The 26,931-nt window shown below is 30.3% G+C and overlaps 5 protein-coding genes across 5 annotated transcripts; 2 read left to right on the top strand and 3 right to left on the bottom strand.

The window, feature by feature from the left end:
- Positions 1-317: 317 nt before the first annotated feature.
- LOC123719051 lies at positions 318-1,511 on the bottom strand. The gene has a single exon (XM_045676139.1). The coding sequence runs from the start codon at positions 1,509-1,511 to the stop codon at positions 318-320; it is 1,194 nt and encodes a 397-aa protein (XP_045532095.1).
- Positions 1,512-8,029: 6,518 nt separating this feature from the next.
- LOC123719053 lies at positions 8,030-8,650 on the top strand. Its single transcript, XM_045676140.1, has one exon. The coding sequence runs from the start codon at positions 8,030-8,032 to the stop codon at positions 8,648-8,650; it is 621 nt and encodes a 206-aa protein (XP_045532096.1).
- A 1,765-nt stretch (positions 8,651-10,415) lies between these two features.
- On the bottom strand, positions 10,416-11,687 carry LOC123719054. Its single transcript, XM_045676141.1, has one exon. It carries the CDS (start codon positions 11,685-11,687, stop codon positions 10,416-10,418), a length of 1,272 nt encoding a protein of 423 aa, XP_045532097.1.
- A 1,276-nt stretch (positions 11,688-12,963) lies between these two features.
- LOC123719055 (DNA-directed RNA polymerase III subunit RPC1-like) lies at positions 12,964-16,992 on the bottom strand. Its single transcript, XM_045676142.1, has one exon. The coding sequence runs from the start codon at positions 16,990-16,992 to the stop codon at positions 12,964-12,966; it is 4,029 nt and encodes a 1,342-aa protein (XP_045532098.1).
- A 2,759-nt stretch (positions 16,993-19,751) lies between these two features.
- LOC123719056 (U3 small nucleolar RNA-associated protein 6-like) lies at positions 19,752-20,510 on the top strand. The gene has a single exon (XM_045676144.1). It carries the CDS (start codon positions 19,752-19,754, stop codon positions 20,508-20,510), a length of 759 nt encoding a protein of 252 aa, XP_045532100.1.
- The last annotated feature ends 6,421 nt before the right edge of the window (positions 20,511-26,931 follow it).

Raw genomic sequence — 26,931 nt, forward strand, 5'->3', positions numbered from 1 at the left:
TAGAAAAAATTAATGAATTAAAGGTTAAAAAAAGACTTTTAGAACATGAAAATAAGAAATATGATGAAATCCTAGAAAAAGAGTTTGATTTACGCGAACTTTCCCTGAATTTGGTCAATATAAAATCAAAATATACAAACGCCATCGATTTCTTTAATAAAATCCCATTTCATATGGTAAAAGACGATGAAGAGTTTAACTCTTTATTAGAATATAGAGAGCTTCGGTCGGAAGCTTTAAAAAAAGAGCGAGATGAACTTCAATCCCATATTGATCAAGATTTTCTAGAAAATATCTTGTAAAATATAAAGTTTATTTCAAATGTTAAATAAAACCTTCTCCTTTAAAATTCTTAACCTTACACTTCTCCATTCTTCATCAGTCATCCAACACTCCTTCGAGATGTCTAACATATTGAAAATTTCTATGCCTTTTCTAACAACCTGGTTCTTGTCTTCAGAAATCTCCACAAAGCTAACCGAGCCGTACAAGGAGCCTAACCTTTCCGCTAGATCTTCTAGATCTAGGTTACTCGTTCCAGTGGTATCGTTGATGATGACCTTAAGAAAGATTCTTTTAAGTTTTTCAGTATTAAAATAAACAAAGTTTAATCTTTTCAAGATCTCATCTGTAACGTTTTCATACTTTTTAAAATATTTGACGATATGCGTTTTTATATGTTCATCATCCACTTTAATGCCTTCTGAAGATTGCGTATGCTCAGATAGATTAGAGAAGTTTTTTTCTTTTTTATGCTTCTGTTCCATATTCTCAATCATTTTCTGGAAGCATTCACATCTTTCCTGTAGCATGTGAATGTTTCTAATATGCTCAAAAACTCTGCTTTGTCTTGTGCTTCTCATGTCACACAGTGAGCAAGAATAATACGGTATATCTTCCATGATCTTAACTTTGTGGTATTCATCAGCAAAATCTTCATCATCCAACAAAGTAAACCCAGGATTTGCTTCCTTAGATACAATAAAACTATCATAAACCCAGTAATCTTCTATAAGAAATATGGAGGTATACGTCTTGTAGATATTAATAATCAAGGATTGTTGGAATGCCTTACCAAAACACAGGCCTAGTGAGTAAGGAACTAAAAGAATGCCCTTAAAAGCAATACTATTAAGAAACATATCACACAAAGCTACAATCTCTGATCTAGTTAGGATGTTGTTAAAAACAAAAGCTACAAAGTTATTCTTAGGACTGTATTTTTTAAGTTCATCAATTATCTTTAGTTCAAATTGGTCAATAGCAGAATTAATACTACTAAATTTTTTGGTATCAAACTTTGAGAGATTAAAAATACCAGAAACAGAAATTTTCTTATCATTTATGTATACAAAGTCATTATCGAGTATTACGGTCAAAATCCCTGCATTATTTCTGTAATTAGAGTATTTGTACTTCTCTGGGGTATAATAGGAGTTATCTACTCTACCATATGTACTGTTTACATATTTAGACACAACATTGATTTGTTCAATACGTTCAGTATTCATATTTTTTGGTTTGTATTTTAATACTGACATTGGGGGCAAATAAAAATATGTTTTAATGGAAATAAATTTGTTCCTTATTTGAAATATATATGAAATACTCTCCTTGGCATTTCTTTATTTATCAGCAGGTAAGTAAACTTTATGATTTAAAAAATATTACAAAAAACCTTCTTTTTGTAAAACATAGATATGGTTATAGATTTAATTGAAATCTAAAAAAATTTTGACGTGTGAATTTGTATGATTGAAAGTTGTCTAGAATAAAATAGCTTTAATTGCAGAAAAACATGAAAGATCATGGAAACACTGCAATCAAAAAGCAGATTTGTTGTAAGATATTCTTACATATTTATTTTTATTTATTAAATACCCTTAACTAGCATATCTTAACATGGTGGAGCTGAACGAGGTATCAAATATTATTGAGTTGCTATCTAGTCTTACTATAAAAATATCGAGTAAGGACATGAAGAAAAACCTTAGGAGAATGGAGAGAGATAAGAGTTTTCTTGCCCTCTCTGACGATGAGAAAATTGAAAAAATTTTAAGCAGATCTGATGACGTCATTCTAGAAGAACAAGAAAGATTAGAGCGTGGAAAGTTTTATAGGAAAATTACGTATGCGTCGTGGAAATCGTACATGTTGGGAAAATTTGACAGGAAACCAACATGCAAGGAATTTTTGAGATCCTTTCAAGGGAAGGGAGAAACTGGACGTTCATACTTTGAACGGATTAGAAAAATAGGAGAAGAAATTTTAGATAATAAGGAAATGGTTCTCGAAGTTGGATACTTAGGACTTAGATATAATAAGGAGGAGGTTGAAAAATTAACGATGGGTTTTAAAGAAATTTCTGATGACTTTTTAGATACGGTAGAAAAATTGGAGAATATAGAGAAGGAAGCATTTTTTAGAAAGAGCAACAAATCTCAAATTCAAGGGAAAAGATCATCAAATAATAAAAACAATCAAGTAAATGAAATTGAAGTGGATAAAGACTTATTAAATAGTAATTCGATTTATGTAGAAGGTTTTAAATTTCCTTGTGTTTTTGATACAGGATCAAATTATAGTTTCATTTCGAAGCAAATAGCTAAAGTATTTCCGGGTAAAATTAAGAAGTTGAAATCATCCTTTAAATTATACACTTGTCTTTTAGGAGAGTTTTCTATTGATTCTTATGCCAAATTAAATTTCAAAATAAAGGGACAGGAATATCATGACGTATTTTATATTTTACCGAAAAGGGAAGATAAGATGGTTATTGTGGGGAAAAATTGGATGTTGAGGAAAAACATAGAGAAAGATAAAATGGTAAATCAGACATTAGATCAAATAATTTCAGATCTTTGTAAGGATAAAAAAGAAGGACTAAAAGGTTTTGAATGCGAAATAAACACTGAAGTTGGGAAAAAAGTTGTTGATTTTTCTTATAAATTACCTCAGTCTTATGAGGAAGCTGTACAAAGAGAAATTTCAAGGCTTTTGGAAAAAAATTATATACAAGAATCAAAGTCAACCTGGCTTAATAATGTAAGACCAGTAATGAAGAAAGATAATTCTGTTAGACTAACAACTAATTTAATTAAACTTAATAAGATTGTGGAACAAGACAGCTATACAATTCCAAAGATGGAGGAATTAATTTATAGATTGGGTAAGGCAAAAGTTTTTTCGAAAATTGATCTAAAGGAAGGATTTTTCCAGGTCTCTTTAAAAAAAGAAGATAGGATGAAGACTGCGTTCCGAATTAAAAATAGGACTTTTGAATGGACGAGAATGCCAATGGGCTTTAAAAATGCGCCGGCAATTTTTCAAAGAATAATGGATAAAATTTTAGATAAAGAAATTGGTAAATGTTGTTTTGTCTATATTGATGATATCCTTGTATTTTCAGAATCAACAGAAGAACATAAAGAGGATCTGAAACGTGTATGTATGTTGTTAAATGAGGCAGGACTAACTGCAAATAAAGATAAAATGGAGATAGAAAAGGATACTGTCGAATTCCTGGGATATAGAATATCTGAAAATAAAATAGAATCATTGATTGATAAATCAGAGGCTATTCAAAATTATCCAGTTCCTCAAAATCAAGATGAGCTTAGAAAATTTTTAGGCATTGTAAATTATTACAGAAAGTTTATAAAGAATTGTGCAGACAAAACAGTTCCTTTATTAAAGCTGCTAAAGAAGAAACAGGAATTTAATTGGAAAGAGGAACAAATGGAAGCATTTAAGAATTTAAAAAAAGAGCTAACGAGTAAGAATTGTTTACATCAACCAGATTTTGAAAAATCATTTATTCTTACTACTGATGCATCAAACACAGGATTGGGTGCAGTTCTAAGTCAAATGGAGAATGATAAAGAAATTACTATCGCCTATGCATCAAGGAAATTATCAGATGCTGAAAAAAATTACAGTATTACAGAAAAGGAGATGTTAGGAGCCTTGTGGGCCATGGAACACTTTCAATACTTCTTGCTTGGCAGAAAATTTTTGATACAGACGGATCATAAAGCATTAGAGGCTTTTAATACAAAAGGTACAATTAATTCATCAAGGATCTCCCGTTGGATAGAAAGAATCCAAATGTTTGATTTCGATATATTATATAAAAAACCAGAAGAATTAATGCATGTTGATGCTCTATCGCGTTGTAAATCTGATATTAATTTAATTATAGATAAAGGAAAAGAAGAATTGATAATGGAAGCACATTCTAAATTAGTGCATAGAGGAGCAAAAGCGACGTATGAGTACCTAAAAGAAAATAACTCTGATTCAATGGTTTCTATGTCGCAAGTGAAAAGTGTACTAAAGAGATGTTATAAATGTAAAGAATATAATCCGATAAGAATAGAAGGATTCCGATATATAGAAGCATTTGAACCAGGCGAAAAAGTAGCAATTGATATTATCGGACCATGGGATGGAAAATACATTCTAACCGCAATTGATTATTTCTCAAGATTTGCAGTGGCAAAGGTTATTAAAGAGAAAACTAGTGAAAGATTAATTAAGTTTTTAGAGATTGTACATAAAAAACTTAATATTAAAATGTTAATTTCCGATGGAGCTAGAGAAAATACAAGTGAGTCAGTAGGAAACTGGATATGTAAAAATAATATAAATCATCATATTACATCAGCGTATCATCATTGTTCAAATGGAAGAATTGAACGGTTTAATAGAACTTTAGGTGAAGCTGTGAAGAAGCAGGACAATGAGTTAAGCTTTGGAGAAAAGGTAGAAAATGCAATCAACGCGTATAATGATATGATACATTCAGCTATAGGGATTAAACCTAATGAAGCATTAATTTTTGAGAACATGACTGATGTAAGAAAGACACAATTTAATAACAGAATCGATAAATATAAAAAGCTTTTTAAGACTAAAATGCAAAAGAAATTACAGTTAAATGATATGGTTCTTATAGAAGATGCAATACATAAAAAGAAAGGTCAGAAAAAATTTCTTGAAATTGGTGAAATAATTGGAATTCTAGCTAATGACACTTATTGGGTTGCAAAAGGAAATAAAATAGCTAAAAGACACATAACTCAGCTTCGTAAAATCAATGAAGATGATTTTTTCTTGTAGGGAGAGGATGTTGTAAGATATTCTTACATATTTATTTTTATTTATTAAATACCCTTAACTAGCATATCTTAACAAGATTAAATCTTACCATATTTGTTAAAAACATAGAAGCTCATAGAAATAAAGTTATGCTTTGTTGAAATAGATAAAAAAATTTTAGTTGTTAAAAAAACAAACTTTAAATCGGTTAGCTTTAGCTCTGTCGTAGTTCAAAGCAACAATAGATTATAAATTGGATTTATAAATAAATAAATAAAATGACTTTAATGAAACTATAAAAAAAAATTGAAAGAAGGACCAAAAGAGAACCACAAACACCCAGCAGAATTTTAAATTGGATTTTTTCCCAAATATTTATAAGATTACCTTTAATTGAAATTACAAAACATAATACACTTTCTTACCTCAGTAAATAAATTGTCCTTAAAATTTACTTTGATTTGTTTAGTAACTGCATAGCTAAATATTATAACCTTCCGTAAGCAACGCTTTCCAAGCATGCTGGGTAGTATCCTATACCTACTGTTCTGTGTTTTTTTTCCTATGCTTTTTTTAAATATTCCCACCTGAATTATATTTTGTAAATGTAAGCATGTAAATTAAATAAATAAAGATATCTTTAATATTTTTTCTTTCATTTTACAAAATAATTTATATTTGTATATTTTACACATCCTTAAAGTACTTTTTAAATGAATTTGTGTCTTATTTATAACTTTAGGTATGATTCCCATTTATAAGACTAAGTAGTTACTTTATGTATTTTTTGGAGGGCTATATTACATCTGTTGGATGTATTGATTTACTCAGTTTATAACCTTTAATATTTAATATCCTATTGAATTCTCGATTTTAGTTACATGATGCTTCAGCTTTTATAAAGGATATGAATATTACCGATGACTTAAGCCCAAAAATAAAATTTGTTGCATTAGAACTCAAATTTACATGAACATCAATTATCTGTCATCAAATAAAAAAAATCAAGAAATATACAAGCCTATGCGATAAACCTAAAATGTAAACGTATTTACTGTTTATTTTTTTAATTTGAGGTAATATACTTTGAAGATAAATTATCAATATTAAAAAAACAATACACTTTCGATTGTTTATGTTTACATTAAATGATTTAAATAGACTTGAAAGATATTTAGGTTCTTAGAATGCATGTTCTTTTTATTAATTTCCATAAATAATTTTTTATTTTATTTGTTTGTTTATCCTATTTATGCAGAACATAATTTATGTCTACAATGATAAAAATTCATTTGGTTATGATAAAATATATTATCAGGATATATTTGATGAGGAGGACAACTTGTTGAGGTATGAAGATTGTGATTTTTTGAACATCTGTATATGTTCTGTTGATAAATTTCTATTTGACACACAGATAAGTATTTTCTCTGTGTTCAGAGATTCTAAATATTTCTTTAGCATAACTAAGATCCCTTGGTCATCAGATGTTATAACAGATACACTAAGTTTTAGAGTAGAGCTAACAAAGTTTCTCAAGGAATACTTTATGGTAAAATTTAAGATGATAAAAAGTCATGAGGATTATATTCTTTTTTACTTTAGGCATAATTTAATAAATAGCATAAAGATTGAGTTATACAAAAATACTAATGTGATTGTAAAACAAGTTCGTTTTTATAAAAAATACTGTAGTGGGGACATTTGGTCTGTAGACTTAGCTTCCTCTAACGATGTCTGTAGAAACAGAAATAATCCATCAACACTAAAATCTAAAGATAACTTCATAATAACAAGAGGTAATATTTCAATAGAGAAGAAGAACTTAGAGGTATTCAAAGACTTGATGGAAATCATAAAATCTTCTAATGTAAGAAGTAACACATCACTCTTTTTTCTTTTTATAATTGAAAAGTTATCATTAGATGTATTTCTATACACTGTAAAGTTTTGTATCCCAGAAAACAAATACAAAAAAATATACTTCTTCTACAAAATTTCAAGGTCTCTTCAAAACCTAAATTACGATACTCTATCATTCTATTACCTAAATAATGCGATTGAATGCTTAGGAAACACATTGAGCTTAGAGTTAACTGAGTATCTAGTTCGGAAAAATTTCGAATCTGTACGTAAAAGGAATTGGAAAATAGAAATTAAAAATATTCTGGGCTCTTTAATGAATGAAGAGCAATGGTTGCTAAGTGAAATCAAAAACACTAAACCAGATTTTAATGCTGAAACAGACATCTTAGATGCAGAAATTGAATCAAACAATGTTATTTGGAAGAGAAGTATTTCATTAGAAAAGATTCATAGAAAAGATCATTTTAAAATATATAATTTAAAATCTGATGAAAATTATTTTTCAGACAAAATCATTATCAAACTATCATTCTTGAATAGAAACAGCATTTACTTAGAGGGAATTGAGTGTCAATTTGAAGGAAGTCTAGAAAATTTTATTGTTCCAGTACACAAAGAACTAAAATTAGGAGCAAATGAATTATATTTCTGCATCAAAACAAAATATCAGAAAAAAAAAACATTTTTTAATAAAGAAAATGCTGGAACAAAGGATGTTATGTTGAGAAATCTTCAAAGTATTGTTTTTAAGAGACTTATATTGCAGTCAAACAAAAGCTACAGTTTGAAAAATATTAAGATGGTTTATTTGAGCAAAGAAAATAATTTTAAAATTTTAAACATCCTTAAGGATGTTAAATATGATGTTTACATTCTACAATTTGATAAAGAAACAAAGATTATAGCATCATTGATTTTCAATGTATCAAACCTTCACTATGTATTCTTTGAAAAAGAGGAAAAAAAACGATTTATTAGTTACGAGTTGTGTGATGGGTATTTTGAAAAAATTGAATTATAAGATCATTGAATTTAGTTTTATTAAATCAAAAGAGATCACCCCATGACCGAAGCAGAAAAGGTTGACGAAATTGAACTAAGTGACGATTCTTCTGAAATACATCCTAATATAGATGAGAAGAGTTATAAAAAATGGAGAAGACAGATAAGAGAGGAGGAGAAGTCAAGGAATAGAGCTAGGTTAAAGGAGTTAAAAGAAAAGACGGATATTTCACAGGAAGAATCTGACGAGATACAGAAACTTGAGAAGGCGTTAAAACCTCACTTTATTTCTAAATCTGACGGTGGTTTTAGAATTTCTAGTGGATGTGAGAATGAGAGTGAAGACATCGATTATTCCGAAGAGCTGCTAAGCTTGGTTAAAGATAGTTCTTTAACTAATTTTATCGATATAATTTCATATTCTCGTTTGGATTTGGATAAGTTTGAAGATTTTGTATTGTTTAATTTGAGCGAGAACATTAAGGAAGGTAACGATGATGTAGGATTGATTTTAAGCAAAGTATCTCTGTATTTAGGATATGTCAAGAATAGCGGCAGGTTATTCGTAAATAGACTGTGCGATGAGTTACAGATTCCTGATAAGAAAGTTTTATTTGAGGAGGATGTAAAGAAGTACTACTGTGAATCTAAGGATGCTATTTTGGCGTTACAGAAGAATTAAATGTGATTATTTATCTAATTATTTTGCTCTTGTTAAATTTGGGATTATGATACCGATTATTCGTTTAGATTTTTTCTTATTTGTAGCTTAATAGGTGTTTAACCTTTTTATCTTTTACAGAAGATGAGTGAGGGCTTTTCTAAGTTTTAGGAAATTCATATATTTAATCCTGTCTTTGTTTCTGCATACATTCTTCGAAAAACTAAATTTTTACGAGACTTTTGTTAATTTATAGATTAATATGAACAGATCTCTTTTACGAACAAAACTTTTCCATAAAATATATTTTATTAAATGTTTTGTATTCCTATCTTACATCAGTGTTAAAAAGATATCTTAAACAAACTAAAGCATTAAAAAAGCTAATAATTTTTTACCAATTTATTAGTTAAGCTCTTAAATTAGGCTTAAGTTTTGTGGTTGCACTAATTTTATTTTATGACATGCGATTCATAAAATTTCGATAGTAGAATAGAATAGGTCTGTTTCTGTAAAAAAGTTTTATTTAAATCAAAATTTTTAGAACTTAGAAAACTTTCTTTTACATTACACATAAGAAATTTCAGAGGTTTCGGTATTTTCGACAAAGAAAAAATGAGGCAATAATTTTTAAAGGTTGTGTATCATTCAAAACTAACAGGGAGTCTAATCATTTTGTATATAAAAATTAACAGTAGTTTTTATATCTTATTTCAAAGTACTTTTAAAGAAGTTGTTTTATGAAATGTTTAAAGACCTTGTAAAATGTATTATATTTTTTCTTATTACAAAATGATATCTCAAGATACTTATTCTACAAGCTGTAAAAATATTGACTTTTAAAGTTTTTAATCACCCCAATGTCAGATATAAATGATTTTATTTCAAATCTTTCGATTGAGAAGACACATCAGAATATCTATACAAAAGACGAGGCTAGATTTTTGTACCAGAGCAATTACAGAAATCGTATTCTTAAGGAATTGGAAATACGAGAGGTTCAGAATAAGGTTAGAAACAAAATTTTAAAAAAAGAGGATGGAGGTAAAGTTGATATCTTATTTTATAAGAGTAAAGTTTCAGATGATCTATCAATAAATGATATGAGCAATCTTTTGAGTGATTTTAGTTCTTCTGAAAACGAAGAAATAGAGATAAACTCCGAGGTTGAGAATTTGAAGTTTAGTAAAAAAAGTACGACTTTGGGAAAGTCTAAGTATATTGATGTTGAAGCTGAATATTCTGGAGACAGTGTTTGTGAAGAAGAAAGTAATGGAGAAGAGGACTTATCTTCTTTTGTTGACAATGAAGAATATAGTGACATGGAAACCTTTAAGTTGTACTATGAAGAGAAAAAAAATGAAGGTGAGGTTGTATTGAGGAAGCTAAAAGATAAATTCGGGAAGAAAAAAAATAAATTAATAAAAAACCAGTGTACAGATATTAACATTCCTTCCGATTCATCTGAGGACATTGGTTTTTCTGAACTAGATGTTGAATACGAACCTCTCAGAGCAGAAAAGAAAACTTTTAGTTTCTTAAGTGAAGAAGAAAAGAAAGTAGATGCGAACAGTCTTTCAATTACTTTTAATAATTTAGATTATGTAGGTAAAAAATTCAAAAAAAAGGAAGAACAATTTAAATTTAAGGATTGAAATTATGTTCCTTACTCTCATATATGAATTTCTAAGTTTGATGATAAATGTTGAATATAACTTTTTTATCATTTTTCCTATTGCTTTGTATTATAATAAATGAACAGCCCTTAAAATAGAAATAAATACTTTTAATGAAGGATCTTGTAAACGGTATAAAACGCCGAGCCTATTAAAACTAAGTTATTTTCGGTGGAGTAAGTTATATCACTCTGAATTCCTAAGTATCTTAGAAAATCAATAGTCATTTCAATAAACTCATCACAATCTTCTTTATCATTAAATCCTGACCCATTTAAAATTATTTCCCACTGTTCCTGTTCTTTTATAGAAATTACGGCTGCCAGCAAGGAAACCAAAATCTGCTTAGACCTAATCGATAGTATTCTATAATATTCATGTTCGGGTGCGTTTGTATTTTTAGCTATCTCTTGAATGTTATTTTTATCAATATTCCTAAATCCTAAGTTTCTTTTCTTTGAGATCCTGTTTAGCAGGGGAATTCTACAGCCGTTGGCAGCAATTGTATCTAGAAAATTAATAGTTACACCAGAAGACTTCATTTCTTTTAAGATTTCTTGTTCCTCGGGAAGCGTTTTCATTTCAGGGACAAAAGCACCCCATTCAGAATTGTAAACATATTTATTACCGTTTGCTTCAAAAGAAAAGGCGGCATTTGTTCCAGTGCCAAGGATTATTGCCACACTATTACTTGACTCTTTAGATTTGCTGTAGAAGTAGTTTGCAACAGCATCATTCAGGACACTCTTGATCTGCAGACCACGTTTAAGGCACTTATTTGCACCTGAGTATTTATTTTCTAACAAATAAAGAATAGAATCATTTATGCTTGTCATTATCTCATGACTCAAGGATTCTTCCTTTTCAAAACAAAAGAACTTTGTAAAGGCACATGGAAAGACTTGATCACCCTTATAACAAATTGGATAAGAAAAGACAATACTACAGAAATCAGGGGTAATATCATTCTTCTTTACATAGCTGACAAGCTTTTCTGCAGCCCAGTCGTGCCAGTATTTTTCTTTTATATTCTTTTCGTTCCTTGGATACTCGATTTCTACAGTGTTAACTACCCTGTAGTCTACAATAGCACCCTCATTAAAATCTATTTCTATTTGAGCTATCTTAAAGTATGTACCTCCCATGTCTAGAACAATGATCCTTACGTCAGTTAAGTTTTTATTGAATTTATGAGGTTCCACATCCTGGACAAGATATTCTAGATTTTTATCTAAGTCTTTTTTTATATTACCGATATCACCAGAAATCTTTTTGAAATACTCATCCTTGATCTTTTCCATCTGTGATTTATCTAATGATTCGATCTTATCTAAAGTATGAGCTAAGCATATCAAAAATAGTAATCTTTGAGCAATATTCATCCTTACGAAATAATTTTTTCTTTAAATATTTTTTAATTTATTTAAACAAACAAATACTTAATTAATTTTTAAATACGAAATTAAAATCAAGGAGAAGAATAGGAATCTATTAAATGATAATAAACTATCTAGTTCTAATTTTAAATAACAAAATGATATTTTAATATAGTAGAAAATAGTTTTTAAATTTAATTTAAGTCAAAGGTTTTAATAATTATTTAAAAGAAAATGATAGCTCATTTTCTAAAATCTATTACTTGAAATGAGTTTATTAAGATTACTTTATCACTTTCTCTAACATCATAGTATTTGATAACAGTTAACAGTACTAATATCTCCAACTAGAACTTATAATCTGGTCTAAGATCAATATAAATGATTGGTATTTTAATTAATTAAAATATTAAATGTATTCTCCTTAAAAATTTATTCATGTACAATTAAAAAATCATTTAATTGCTAAGAATAGAAAAGATATAAGAACATGATAAACAATAGAAATTTTCTTTATCTCTAAAGTTTACATCAGTCCCTTTTAAAAAACTTTATGATTTAGAAAATCTTTCGTAGGAATTTTAGGTGAGACAAAAAAATAATTCATCTAATTTTTTAAGATTAATTGAGATAAGGTTTCTGTAAATATGTAAATTAGAGGTTAAAGTTAGCAGGTTAGATTAATATATATAAAAACATAAGACAAAGTCTTGTGTTGAGTTTAAATTATCTGATTAATTTACAACTATTTCAATATATTTATTTCTTGGATTTATTTTGATTTAAAAGTTCATCATTTATTGTCATAAGTAAATGTTTGTAAAATTAATGATAAATTTTTAAACAATTGTTAGATTTACAAGATTGATTTAAAACTCATCAAAACATTACTTGTACCTTTCTCAGCATGTAAACTTTTAATTGATCTGATCATGACAAAAGGTTATGTTAAAATAATCAATAAATTCTGTGATTTAATTTTTCTTCAATCTTATTTTATGTTTAACAAGTAAGTTACTTTATTTTTTATTTAAATGGTCTTATATCAGTTACAGTCGTTCTAAATGTTTGAAATAATTAAAAAGATTAGATCAAAAGTTATAGTAATTTTCAGATGACCTGTTCAATTTATCTCTGAATTGTTTTGTTTACACATATTGAAAACAAAAAACTCCAAAAGATAAAATTAAATAACATAATTCTAACAATTATGGCTATAAAATAATAATTCACCTTAATATAAATTCTCAAATCAAGATGTTTTATTGTAGTTTAAAAAGTTCTACTCATTTTTCCAAAATAAGTCTATTCCACCAGTTCCTATAGAGATAGGTTTTCCAAGAATTATTGACTCACTCACCCCACAAACCTCATCACTTTTGCTTCTTATTGCTGCATCAAACAAATGATCACTTGTTTGCTCAAAAGAAGCTAACATTAAAGTGCTACATGACATCTTCGAAATTCCAAATCTTGTTATGCCTAAAACCTCTCCCTTGTAGGTCATAGTATCAGCTAGCAACATGATATGTCTAGGATCAATTTTAATCCCATGTTTTCCGACTACGTACTCAATTTCAGAAATAATAAGAGATCTTGCCGCTTCTATGCCAAGTACATCTTGGGTCTCAAGTATTCCATTACCAATAATGTTTTTCCAATCAATACCTTCCGTACAAAATACATTAGTCAACCCTTTACCCTCTAAAATTAACTTATAAACCCCTTTATCGTTATGAATAATCACTTTATTTACAGAAGGAAGACCAGATACAATAGTATTCAATATTTTTTTCTTATATTTCTGTATGCTAAACACATTCTGATTAAGTGAATTTTTAAAATGCACTCTCATAACGTTTTTATCCATGATTGTAATTTGTTCTAAAAGATTTAGTGTTGTTTTTATCTTATAGATATCTATTGGTAACCTTAAATTGCTGATAATATCAAGATCTATTTCAAAATCTACACAGATTACTTCTTTAGATACCCTTTCGGTAATTCCTTTACAGATATCCTTAAAAAAAACCTTCATTATTCTACCTCTTACCAAATTCGCATGTAGTTTATCATTATTAGATAAGGGAGCATTGATTATTGGTGTATTAATGTTATTAACAGCATTAATAATTTCTTTTAATCTAGGAACTCCTAAAGTTATATTCATACTTGCAACACCAGCAAAATGAAATGTCTTAAGTGTCATTTGTGTGCCTGGTTCTCCGATACTTTGTCCTGCTATAGCTCCAACAGCAGTTCCTGGCTCTATCAAACTATTCTTAAGTTTTTTAGCAATTATTTCAAAAAATAAATTTAAAAACTTACAGCTATAAATGTACCTGTAAAATTGTCCGAATAAAAAATAATGCTTGTCTGAAATTTCGTTAAAAAATTCGAACAAGTCAACTTTCAATTTAAAATTGCAGATATCCCCACAATAGCGTTTTATAATAAAGTCCTTTTTTAAGTTTTCAAAATATTCTCCAATTTTTTCGACAAAAATATCTTCTTGTAAAAACTTATTTTCTGATGCGCTTAGACTATCTAAATTATTAATTAAAAGTGATTTGACAACATTAAAAGTTCGTTTAAAATCGATTGGCTCATCACATTCCATTAAAATTGGGTCTACTCCATCCTCCCCATATTTATACTGAACTACATCATTCATTGGTGTTCGAACACTAAAATCATACTTAACAGATAGATCCTCTAAGGCTTTCATGAGTCTTCTTTGCATATATCCTGTTTCTGCAGTCTTAACAGCAGTATCTACAAGACCTTCCCTTCCACTCACTGCATGGAAAAAAAATTCAGGTGCTGTCATTCCCGTGAAAAAAGAATTTTTAACAAATCCTTTAGACTGAGGTGTAATCGAATTCTTTTCAAAGTGAGGCAGTGTCCTTGATGACATACCGTCAGGTATACGTTTACCACTGATGATTTGTTGTCCAACGCAGGCAATCATTTGAGAAACATTTATCTTTGAGCCTTTTGAACCACAAGCTTGCATAATAATAGGAGAATTATGTATGCTTAATTCGTTGATACATATTGATCCACATTCTTCACGAATTTTATTCAAAATACATGAGATCTCCATCTCACCTGTCTCTAAATCTCCTCTGCCATGTTTTATATTATGTATAATCTTATCACATTTATCATATCCTTCATTAACAACAATTTCTTTCTTTTTTTGAAGACCTATACCAGGTAGAACATCTGTTAATCCTATACTAAATCCTACCTCCCCAAGGTACCTTGAAGCAACTTTAGTTATATTTAACATCATATTTGATGATGACTTTTTTGAAATTTTTAGAATTACGTATAATAAACTATTCTTTTTACATTCTCCTCCTATAATATTCTTATCAATTCTACCTGAAATATAGATTCCACCTTGAATGAGAAACAGACCATCATTATGGTCAAAATCAGATACGTAAGATCTGTTTTTAGCCACTAAGGTAACTTCTTTAATCTTACTTTTATCTTCCAAACTGTTGTAAACCATAGCTTGTACCAATTGCTTACCAGTAAAAAGCTCTACTGGATTAGATATAACAGGTTTCAAATCAACGTGATCAATTGAAAAGTCTGCCAAAAGCTGCCCAAACTTTTGACGATCATAAAAAGTATCTTTGGAGGTTATCTGATACATTGCCGTTATGAAATCTTGGGTTGCAGCTATCAAAGGTTCCCCATGCCTTGCAGTAACAATATTTTCATTCACACCCATTAATTCAATACATTCCGCTCTCGATTTAACGGTTTGTGGAACATGAATGTTCATTTCATCCCCATCAAAATCAGCATTGTAAGGAGCACAGACACATTCGTTAAATCTGAGAGTTTTGTTTTTATGAATTTTCACATAATGAGCCATAATGCTCATCCTATGTAAAGATGGTTGTCTGTTAAACAACACTATATCTCCATCCAGAAGGTGCCTCTCAACAATATCACCTTCATTAAGTTTGTTATCCTTATTCGCATACAAAATAAATTTTTTAAATGTCTTACCGATGATATAATTTGCACCAGGATAAACAAGAGGCCCATTATCAACAAGAGATTGTAATCTTAATTTATTAAACGAAGTTACTTTTTCTGGAATAGTTAAAATTTTAGCCATGTGCTCAGGAACGTTTACTTGATCAATAGATAAATTTGGATTAGGAGAAATCACAGTTCGACCACTAAAATCAACTCTTTTACCACTTAGATTACATCTAAATCGACCTGATTTACCCTTTAAACGTTGAACTATACCTCTGATTGGTTGAGACTGAACTGAAACCTGAGGAAGATCAGAGTTAATCATAAGAGAAGATTGTAACTGAAGATGATCCCAATCTTCATTAATAATGTGAATAGGATTGCCTTTATCAATACTATCTTTGAGAACATTGTTGGAATGAATAATTTCCGCAATTTTAATTGTGATATCATCTTCATTAGTACCCTTTTCATCGAGACCAACACTTGGTCTAATGCATGCTGGTGGAACCAAAATGTTTTGTAAAATAAATTTTGTAGGTGACTCTTGAAGGCCAAGCAATTCATAATCTGATTCGTCAATCATAGAAAATATATTTAATGCAACCTGAGGATTAATATCAACAACCTGTTTAACAACATGCTTCTTATCTCTTCTAATCTTTGAACTTAAGGTATTATTTTTTTGTACTAATAGCCCAATATCGAATCCTGAGTTTATGTTAGATTTTATCTGTAAGTTTCCAATCTTATTTTTTTCCGTGTTACTCAACTCTATCATCTCCATTTCATGCAAAATTTTAAAACCGACACCTTTTTTCACACTACCATTAGGAGAACAACACTTTTCACAGCTACTCATTTTTTTACATTCTGCAATTATTTTTTTATACAAAAGTGCAAGATCTTGCTTATTACTGTTTTCACGAATTTTATTTCTAAAAAAAATTTTCTTTTTTTCAGTCATCAAAAAATTCCCACAGTGCTTACAAACACAACTTAAGACAGCCACAGTTTGTTTTATTAGACCTATGTGAAAAACAGGAAGAACAAGTTTTATGTCACCAAAATGACCTACACAACTGACGATGTTCTCATTACAGGTTAAACATGTGTCTTTCTTATTGCCAACACCTAATCTTCTATCTAAGGGACCGCCACACATTGGAGATTTAGTAAGAACATCATATAAATCCTTCGTCGATAGGGTATGAACAGAAAGTTTACGAATATCATCAGATGATAATAAACAAAAAGATATTTTGTTAACTTTATTTTTAACCAAATTCTTGTCTTTATTCATTTCAAATAATGGGTTCCATTTTATTTCGGACCAAAAAGAATTTTTCTAAGATAAATATTTTTTTTATCACGGTAAGTTTTCAATACTGATCAATTAAACGGGTAAAATTAGTTATTGTTGAGAAATGAAAAATTGAAAAGCCTAAGAAAGATTTTAAAAATTAAACCAAAAAAATTCTAAGGGTTTTACTTAAAAAAATATCTTTTACGTTTTTCGAATGATAAACACCATGAAAAAATTTAAGCTTTGTAAATAGTTAAAAGTATTTAAAGAACACATATCAGCATTTCAATAAGCTAAAAATTTCAAAAAACTTATTGTGGTATCCACCACCTATAAAAACGTATAAAAGGTTTTTATTTTAACATTTATTTATTTCCATCCTCTCGTAACATTGTTTCTTTAAATAGTTTTTGGAGGGAAATGTTGATTGCGTGGAGGTGCGTCATTATAATATAAAAAAAATCTTTTATGGTATTTTGATACCATACTTATCTCTTACTTAGAATTAGTTAAACTGTTACTGCCTATTATTTTCTACAATCATGTCAAACTTACCTGGAATATCTAAAAATAGTAGGTTAGTCATACGAGTCCTTAAGTAAATTTTTTTGAATGTAATCTAATTGTATTTTACCACATCAAAATGGAAAACTTCGCAAAGCCTCAATTGTTTCATAACTATTCTAAAAATTAAAAGCTTACTGCGTTATCTAATAATTTTTTCTTTTCATAAAGTTCGACAGCTGTAATATACTTTTAAACCAAAAAAATGCTTCAGAAAGACTAAGAAACAAAAGTTTTTTCTAACCTGCAATTAGTTTTTTTGTAATTGTTATGTAAAAAAAATAGTATTAAAATGAAAAAGTAGAAGCAAAAAACACAGAGCACAAATTTGAAAGAGTTAGCTGGATCAAGTGGGCGAAAAAATGCACTTGATCTTGTTTTGGGCGAAAAAATGTAGATTTGTTTTTTTAGAAAAAAAAATTCAACCCCCAAAAATGTCCATTGATGAATTTGAGGTAAACCTGACTCGTATGGAAATTTCTGATTTAATCAAAACATTTAGAAGTATACAGCTGCTTAGAAAGTTTCAAAAGTGTGAACATTGTGATGTCATAATGGTTGAAAAAAGGTACTGTCAGTCTAGAGAAGATGTTGCTTGGAGATGTGATAACAAAGAATGTGCTAGGTACAGAGTCAGGTCTTCTATAAGAAAAGGTTCATTTTTTGATGGATTTAATTTATCTCTACTGCAAATTTTAAAGATTTTACTTAGATGGTCAGTTAATACACCTCAAGTATCAATCTGCAATGGGATGGGCATTGATGGGAGGACGTATAAGAAAATTATTGATAAATATTTGCAAATAGTTAAGGTGCATGATAAAAGGAAGAATAAGCTAGGAGGACCTGGAGCATTGATCGAAATAGATGAAACAGCACTGAATCATAAGGTTAAAGTAAATAGAGGTAGATCACCGACAAACAAAACAGACACTCTTTGTATTGTTGAAATTGAAGATAGAATTACTCAAGCCTTCGCTTGTGTCATACCTAACAAAAAAGCTGAAACAATGATTCCCATAATTGTTGATAATGTAGAAAAAGGAAGTACTGTTTGGACAGATGAACACAAATCCTACGGAAGACTTAATTCTCTAGGATATTTACATGATACTGTCTGCCACAAGAAAGAGTTCATTAATCATAAGACAGGTGTTAATACACAAGCTATTGAGTCGTTTAATAACGAATTAAATCTAGAAATTAAACGAAGGAAAGGAGTAAGAACAGAAAAGCGTCAAGACTTTTTGGATGAATTTGTTTGGAAGTTTAATAATCGAGACTCAGAGAGGATTTTAAAAATATTTCAACTTATAAAAATTAAAAACAATTAGTGTAACTTTTTTTTATTTTTATTTTAATTTTATCTCAATTTTAAGTTTTGACATTTTTTCGCCCATTGGGGGAAAAAATGTAGTTGATCCCCTTTTGGGCGAAAAAATGCACTTGATCCAGTTAGCTCCAGCATAGTGTAAATACTAGAGATTTTTAATTTTTAAGTAAAATTTTAGAAAAAAAATCACTTTAACTTTACTCTAGGTAGAGTAGATTACTAAATCATTTTTATTTACGTAAATTAAGCTCACAAAAATATGCTTACTTTTATTTTTTACACAAAATTAAGATTGTTTATCTCAGTGTGCCAAAATTGTGAAGTAAGGAAAAACAAAGATAAATTACTCCCACATCAATAATTGCTGCTCTCTTACAAAAAATAATGTGTAACTAAAAAGTGTATATTTTCCCCCTTAATCTACGATCCCCTTTTTCATTTACTTTTTTTTACCATTATGTTACAAAGTTGTTGACTGAGTTTTTCCAAGTAATGCGAAGCAAGTGTACTTTGTTTTTTGAATGAAAGTAATATCTTCTATTATCTGGATAAGATAATATGTGGTCATTATTTTTCTTACTGTTTTTTTCATCAGCTATCATCATTTGTAGATATTTCTTTATATGGCATGGTCTAAAATGCAAAAATAATTCTTTAAGTCCGTTGTTGTAAAAAATGCAAATTAACTCTTAAAAGATCATGCAATAAATATATTAGTTTAATTAAACATTTTAATCTATGAACAAAGGACGATTTGGCACTTTATTAGTATTATTTTCTGCCTCCTTTCTTATAACTGTTGACATCAAAAAAATTATTGTTTTTTTAAAAAATAAGAATCCAAAAAAAATATATACCCATGACTGAAAGAGTACAATCTAACTTGGAAAGAATGATTCCAGAGCTAGAAGACTACAAAGACAGAGGTATTTTTACTTCTAATGAGCTGCAAAAGATAATTTCTACACGTAAGAAGCACGAGTTTCGGCTCCAGCGATTGGACAAAAAATTGCTGGACATCATGAGGTACATAGAAAGTGAAACCTCTCTAGAGAAGATTAGAGACAAGAGACTCAAGAAGATGAATGTAGATCCTTCTTTATACGATAGGAAAATATCGGAAAGGGTTGTTGAATTGTATAAGAATGCTCTCTATAGATTTAATGACAAAAACATTATAACACATTTTGCAGAGTATGCTACCAGGAAAAGACTATTTGTTGAGATGAAGCAAGTTTTTGCTAATTTTTGTTTAAAACATCCTCTGGACATTGATCTTTGGATATTCTGTGCTTCTAAACTCTTTGAGATAGATGATGTGGATAGTTCTCGAGCAATGTTTCTGAAGGGGATAAGAATTAATCAAAATGATATGAGACTGCGGGTTGAATTTTTTAGAATGGAGATATTGTATATAGGGAAGATTAATATGATAAATAAGGAAATGGGGATCGATGATGACGATAAGGATGAGGTTGAGAAAGGGGACATAGCATTTAATATTTTCTTGGACTCTTTAGAAACCTTTCAAGATATCAATTTGCTCTCTGAAATGATTGAACTATCTAAAAACGTCAAAGAAGTGAACGATCGTATCACTGAATGCCTAAATCGATAGTATTTTCTGAATAAACTATAATTTATGCTATTTTTTGTTTTATTCTTTTTTCAAACGCATTTAAAAAAAATTACTAAAAAGAAGTCAGTCAATAATCCTCACTATGAGATGCTATCCTTTTACCACAGTTTCTATTATACAAATATAAAACTAGAATAATGACCTACACTTATGTAGTAATATAGGTTATATAGATAGTTCTCAAGTTCAAATATGTCATCGAGAATTCTCAATCTCAACAATTTCGTTGAAAAAGTTTTTTTTCCAGTTTCAAAACAGTTCAGCACGAATTATAGAGTAATATGTGATAAAATAAATTCACAATGTCCATAATTTACAGTTTGTCACCAAAAAATTGCAACTTAAAATATTCAATGCCTCCAAATTTACAATTAACTTCAGATTGTTAATGTAAAGAAAAAGATCTCGATATCGGTATTTTTGTCACTTCAAAAAACTTAAATCTTTTTGAATATTTCAACAAGGGTGTTAAAAAGACTAAAATTTAATTCTAAAACACTTCACCTTGAAAACAAGTCCATAATACTTTTCTCCAAGGGCACATTTCATTTTTTCGTTCTCCCGTAGGGGTACAGTTCTTAAACTAAAAATAAAATATATTGATTCACAAACAAATTGTAAAAAAAACACATTTAATAGGAGCAAATTACATTTCAGTTTTCTTATTGAGAATTGCTTACGGAATAAATAGACTATTTCACTATTAAAAGAAACCAGGAGAGATAGCATGTTAGAAATAAGACTTTTTCAGATATGACTCTTGTTTAAAATTAAATTTTTAAGTAATTTTTATTCAATCACAAAAAAAGATTTCGAACCAACAAAAAAACCCCATAGAATAACAAATCAGTAGGCATATTGTGGAATTCAACACACAATAATCTGCTGATTATAATTTTTTTTACTGATCTTAATTTTTGTTAAATATTTTTAACTTATATAAATAAATAAATATTCTTTGATGCTCCCCAAGAACAAAAAAAAACATCAAAGCCGTGAGTGAAGCTTTAGTGTAGTCAATACAACCTTAGCTTTTAGGAGAAATTAGAGATCTAACCGAGTTGATATGCAAAACAACAAGGTAGGGGTTTTATCAAGACACTAACTGTTATGATATGCTAGTTAAGGGCATTTAATGAATGAAAATATATATGTGAGAATATCTTACAACACTAACAAAAAGATCATTAATGCGATGTAAAGTGCTATGGGTTACAACAGCTTGCCATCCTCTCCTGGGATAAAGATTTTTTTTTATATCAAATTTAATTAAATTCTAGTATCATGGAACCACTCTCACATTGTTTGAGACTAGGATACTCCTTAATTCTATCATTCTACTAATCATCTTCATCATTTTCGTTGTAACCACTCTTTCATCATCAAGAAATGATTTGTTTCCTAGAATTAACCCAAGCAATACAGTCTTACTCTTCGAACTAGATGTTAATTTTTTTTGAAACGTAGAGTATTTGTTTCTTATCGAACTATTATAGTCACAGTCGAGGATAAAATGTTCAGCATCCTCGTTAATTTCTAGCTCACAAGCTATTCATCTATTTCTATGGACATCATCAACCAGTTTCTATGCTACCACTTCAGGTTATCTTAACTAATCTCGTAATGGTGAACTTCAATAGCTCACTAGATACACAGCTGTTTTTATAGTACTTGTGGTCAAACTTCGTTAATCCAATATCTTTTCTCGTTCTACTGCTATAGAAAATTTTATAGCTCTTCCTAGAAACAAAATAACTCTTTACACGACTTCTCTAACACTTCAGAAACACTATGCTGAAGGTATTTTTTGATCCATCATGCTATTCTAGTGGATCAGGTTATTTTTCTGTTGTAAACTAGGCACAGAATAATCTTAGAAGTTATTGTTTTACTGCTACTAAATTTCTTTGGTGTTCATATCCTAGTTTACAGGCTTGTATAGTATAAAAAAAAAACCTGAGGAGAGGAAAAAATGGAATTTGTAGTGTATTGTTGGTATGAAAATAATAATTATGAAGTATAATAATCTTTAACATGAATAAATTAAATTGTAAAGCCTTTTTGTTAAAATAAATCTTGATAAAGACTTTTTTATTATTCTTTTTTTAAGTGGTCTGTCTGCGCACTGACATGCTTTAAATCTCTAATATTAGATTTTTAACTCGTTTTGTTGTAATACTATTCTATATAGATAATAGTACTTGCTTGGGATCTTCTGTATTTAAAAAGTTAAAATCTTTTAATTTTCTCTTAGTTAAACTTCAAACATGCTCAGTAGGATTTAATTCTAGACTTAATCTGGCCGGAGAAGCCTCTAAATATTATTTCGCCTAAAATATTTTCATACTAGTTTGAAAGTATGCCCAGGATCATTGTTTTATTAAAATATATAGTTAAAAAGAAAAATTTATCTTAGACGAACTTTGAATATTGTTGGTTAAATTAAAATACTGTGAAATTTTCCGTTATATCCTCTATTAAAACTAAACTCATCTTTCCATTCGTATTCATAGGTCTTCAAACCATAAAAGATAATCCCAATGTTTTTCTCCAAAACTCTAGTACTACTTTAATATAAAATAAAGAAATACTTGTAGATTTAAAGCATTTAATTGTAAGTAATCTGATCAACTAACAGATTTATATGAGTTATAATGATATAAAAGCCATTATTTGGTAATTTGTTTTCTTTCTTTTTTGATTTTAAAAGATGAAAGGCTTTCCTACAAAGAATTCAAACTTAATATTCAATTTTAATTGAATAATTTTTAACAAAAAAACTATATATATCTATTTCTAACCTTTATTTAATTCTTAGCTAGTTTTGTAGCAGATAACTATGAATTTTTATATACTTATTTTTCCAAAATATCAATTTCTCTTTTATAAAGCAAATTTGGACATACAAATGATCTTAATATTTAAAATCATTTTCTTCCTTAATAGTTTTTAGGAAAAGTCCTGTTATAAATTTTAATTTATTCAAAACTTCAGATATTTTTTGTCGTGAAAATTTTATTAAAGAGCACAAGAATCTCATCCTTTTTATTATTTTATCATAATAGGCATAAAATTTAAAACAAAATATAACTTGTTTAACAAATTTGAAGGTTGTTTACTTGTGAACATCGGGTTATAAAGAAATCTTGCTTTCTTTTTTTATTAAAAAAATTATAAAACTGACTCTAGCTAAATTAATTTTTACAATGAGACTACATACTTTAATATACATATGATACATTAGTTTTCATACATCTTGTTTATAAATTTTTTTTTCTTAGGCTATAAATTTTAAATACATTGCTAGCATTAAGAACGATATGACAGTTAAAAATCTATTAATTAAAATTATTTATTTGGGTATACTTGCTTTTAAATAGATCTGTTAGAGACATTAAGTTGATATTGGAGCACCTTCATTGGTATGTGGAGCCTCTTAGAACTCCTGTATTTCTTCTGTGGTGCTTATTGCTCCGAGTTCTCCTCGTCGAGCGTCTATTGTTAAGCTCTCAAAAGTCATAGTAACGACTACCTAAAATTGGGGTGTTTATTTTATAAATTTTTAAATCTTTTCAACAGTCATCTTAAGGACTTTGGACTGGATATATGCTTCGACTTTGTTGTCTATTTTCAATATCTTCCTATGTTGTCCATGAAAGTTTGTTACGAATCAATCCCAAGTAACCACGTATGGAATAATCACTGCTTTATATTGCTTCATAGATGAATAGCTGCTTGATATCATACTTATTTTTCTTCTCCATCTCCACAGCTCTTAAATTATAAAATGAAGTGATCCCTACTTCAACAATCACAACCTCTTTTTTGAGCTTGTCTAAAATAAAAATGTCTTGCTTATTATACTTAAGATACAACAGCTAAAAAATACTTTTGTTTTAGAAATTCTAGGAGAATAAATTTCCTAGAAAAATAAACAAATGTCAATAAAGATATAAATTATGCAAGTAAATACATCTGTTCATTTAATAGGAGTAAAATTCATAACAACCTACATTTAATTGACTTTAATTGGAAATTTGTCCTTTTCAATATGAAGAACTTATCTAAGAAACCTAACCTAACCTAACCTAACCTAACCTAACCTAACCTAACCTAACCTAACCTAACCTAACCTAACCTAACCTAACCTAACCTAACCTAACCTAACCTAACCTAACCTAACCTAACCTAACCTAACCTAACCTAACCTAACCTAACCTAACCTAACCTAACCTAACCTAACCTAACCTAACCTAACCTAACCTAACCTAACCTAACCTAACCTAACCTAACCTAACCTAACCTAACCTAACCTAACCTAACCTAACCTAACCTAACCTAACCTAACCTAACCTAACCTAACCTAACCTAACCTAACCTAACCTAACCTAACCTAACCTAACCTAACCTAACCTAACCTAACCTAACCTAACCTAACCTAACCTAACCTAACCTAACCTAACCTAACCTAACCTAACCTAACCTAACCTAACCTAACCTAACCTAACCTAACCTAACCTAACCTAACCTAACCTAACCTAACCTAACCTAACCTAACCTAACCTAACCTAACCTAACCTAACCTAACCTAACCTAACCGATAAACAGAATTAGACACAGCCTACTCCCCAGGATGAGCAGGAGGCAGTATGGCTTTATGCCGGGAAAAAGCACGGAAGATGCCCTCTTCGATATCTTGACCAAAGCGAGGAGCCACATAAAAAACAAAGAAATAGTGTTGATGGTGTCGCTGGATATCGAGGGGGCTTTCGACAACGCTTGGTGGCCAGCGATCAAGTACCAACTGGCGAAGAAAGACTGTCCCAAGCAACTAAGGCTGGTAGTGGAAGACTACTTCAAAGGCAGGAGAGTGGTGGTCCGCTACGCAAACAGAGAGCATGTGAGGCAACCGGAAAAGGGATGCATCCAAGGCTCGATTAGCGGCCCCACTTTCTGGAACATCTTGCTCGACCCACTACTGGTCGAATTAGAAGAAGATGGGACATACGCACAGGCTTTCGCAGACGATGTGGTGCTGATGTTCAGCGGAACGGACACGCACTCCATCGAGAACCGAGCAAACGTTGCCCTCGAGTATGTGAGGAAGTGGGGTATCGAGAATAAGCTCAACTTCGCGCCACAAAAAACCAAAGCAATGGTCCTGACGCGAAGGTTGAAGTTCGATACCCCAAAAATTAGAATGAATGGACAGGATATTGTCATAGAGAAGGAAATTAAACTATTGGGATTGACTATAGACGAAGGGCTAACGTTTAACAAGCACGTGCAAAATGTCACGAGGAAAGCGGCAGATATACATAAAAAAGTAGCAAGAATGGCGAAGCTGGAATGGGGAATGACGGGAGACATGGTACACCAGGTATACCAAGCCGTCATAGAGCCGATAATTACATACGCGTCGGCAGCCTGGGCACCGACAGTTAAGAAACTGTGCACAAGGAAAAAGCTGGAGACGGTGCAGAGGGCATTTGCACAAAAAATTGCAAAGACATATAGGACGGCATCGCTAAATTCCGCGACGCTATTGGCGGGGATACTGCCCCTCGACCTCAGGGTGGAAGAAGCCGCCGCAATGTTTGAGGCCAGGAGGGGGTCGTCTCCGTTCTTACGCGAAGGAGACCGGATTGAGCGAGCCGTACCTGCAATAGAAGAACCCCATCCCGCGGAAAAACCGGAGATAAGCTTCGCCATCACCAATGACCCCGGCCAATTACAAAACGACGACACAACCATATCTATATATACGGACGGAAGCAAGACGGAGCGAGGAGTGGGAGCCGCCTGGTCAAAATGGGAAAATGGCAAAGAGATTAAATGGAAAAAGATAAAGATGGCCCCCTACTGCACCGTCTATCAAGCAGAGCTGGCAGCTCTCGTTGGTGCAATAGGGGAGGCGGCGATGGGGGGTACTAACGTGAACATCTGCAGCGACTCGAGGTCCTCGCTCGAGGCCATCGCGGGCGGACGCTCTCGATTAGGTTAGGTTAGGTTAGGTTAGGTTAGGTTAGGTTAGGTTAGGTTAGGTTAGGTTAGGTTAGGTTAGGTTAGGTTAGGTTAGGTTAGGTTAGGTTAGGTTAGGTTAGGTTAGGTTAGGTTAGGTTAGGTTAGGTTAGGTTAGGTTAGGTTAGGTTAGGTTAGGTTAGGTTAGGTTAGGTTAGGTTAGGTTAGGTTAGGTTAGGTTAGGTTAGGTTAGGTTAGGTTAGGTTAGGTTAGGTTAGGTTAGGTTAGGTTAGGTTAGGTTAGGTTAGGTTAGGTTAGGTTAGGTTAGGTTAGGTTAGGTTAGGTTAGGTTAGGTTAGGTTAGGTTAGGTTAGGTTAGGTTAGGTTAGGTTAGGTTAGGTTAGGTTAGGTTAGGTTAGGTTAGGTTAGGTTAGGTTAGA

The sequence above is a fragment of the Pieris brassicae genome, assembly GCF_905147105.1.
Source record: "Pieris brassicae chromosome W unlocalized genomic scaffold, ilPieBrab1.1 SUPER_W_unloc_1, whole genome shotgun sequence".
Lineage (NCBI taxonomy): Eukaryota > Metazoa > Arthropoda > Insecta > Lepidoptera > Pieridae > Pieris > Pieris brassicae.

Coding starts and splice junctions, on each gene's coding strand:
- LOC123719051 (XM_045676139.1), bottom strand. CDS start 1,511: ATGAATACTGAACGTATTGAACAAATCAATGTTGTGTCTAAATATGTA.
- LOC123719053 (XM_045676140.1), top strand. CDS start 8,030: ATGACCGAAGCAGAAAAGGTTGACGAAATTGAACTAAGTGACGATTCT.
- LOC123719054 (XM_045676141.1), bottom strand. CDS start 11,687: ATGAATATTGCTCAAAGATTACTATTTTTGATATGCTTAGCTCATACT.
- LOC123719055 (XM_045676142.1), bottom strand. CDS start 16,992: ATGAATAAAGACAAGAATTTGGTTAAAAATAAAGTTAACAAAATATCT.
- LOC123719056 (XM_045676144.1), top strand. CDS start 19,752: ATGACTGAAAGAGTACAATCTAACTTGGAAAGAATGATTCCAGAGCTA.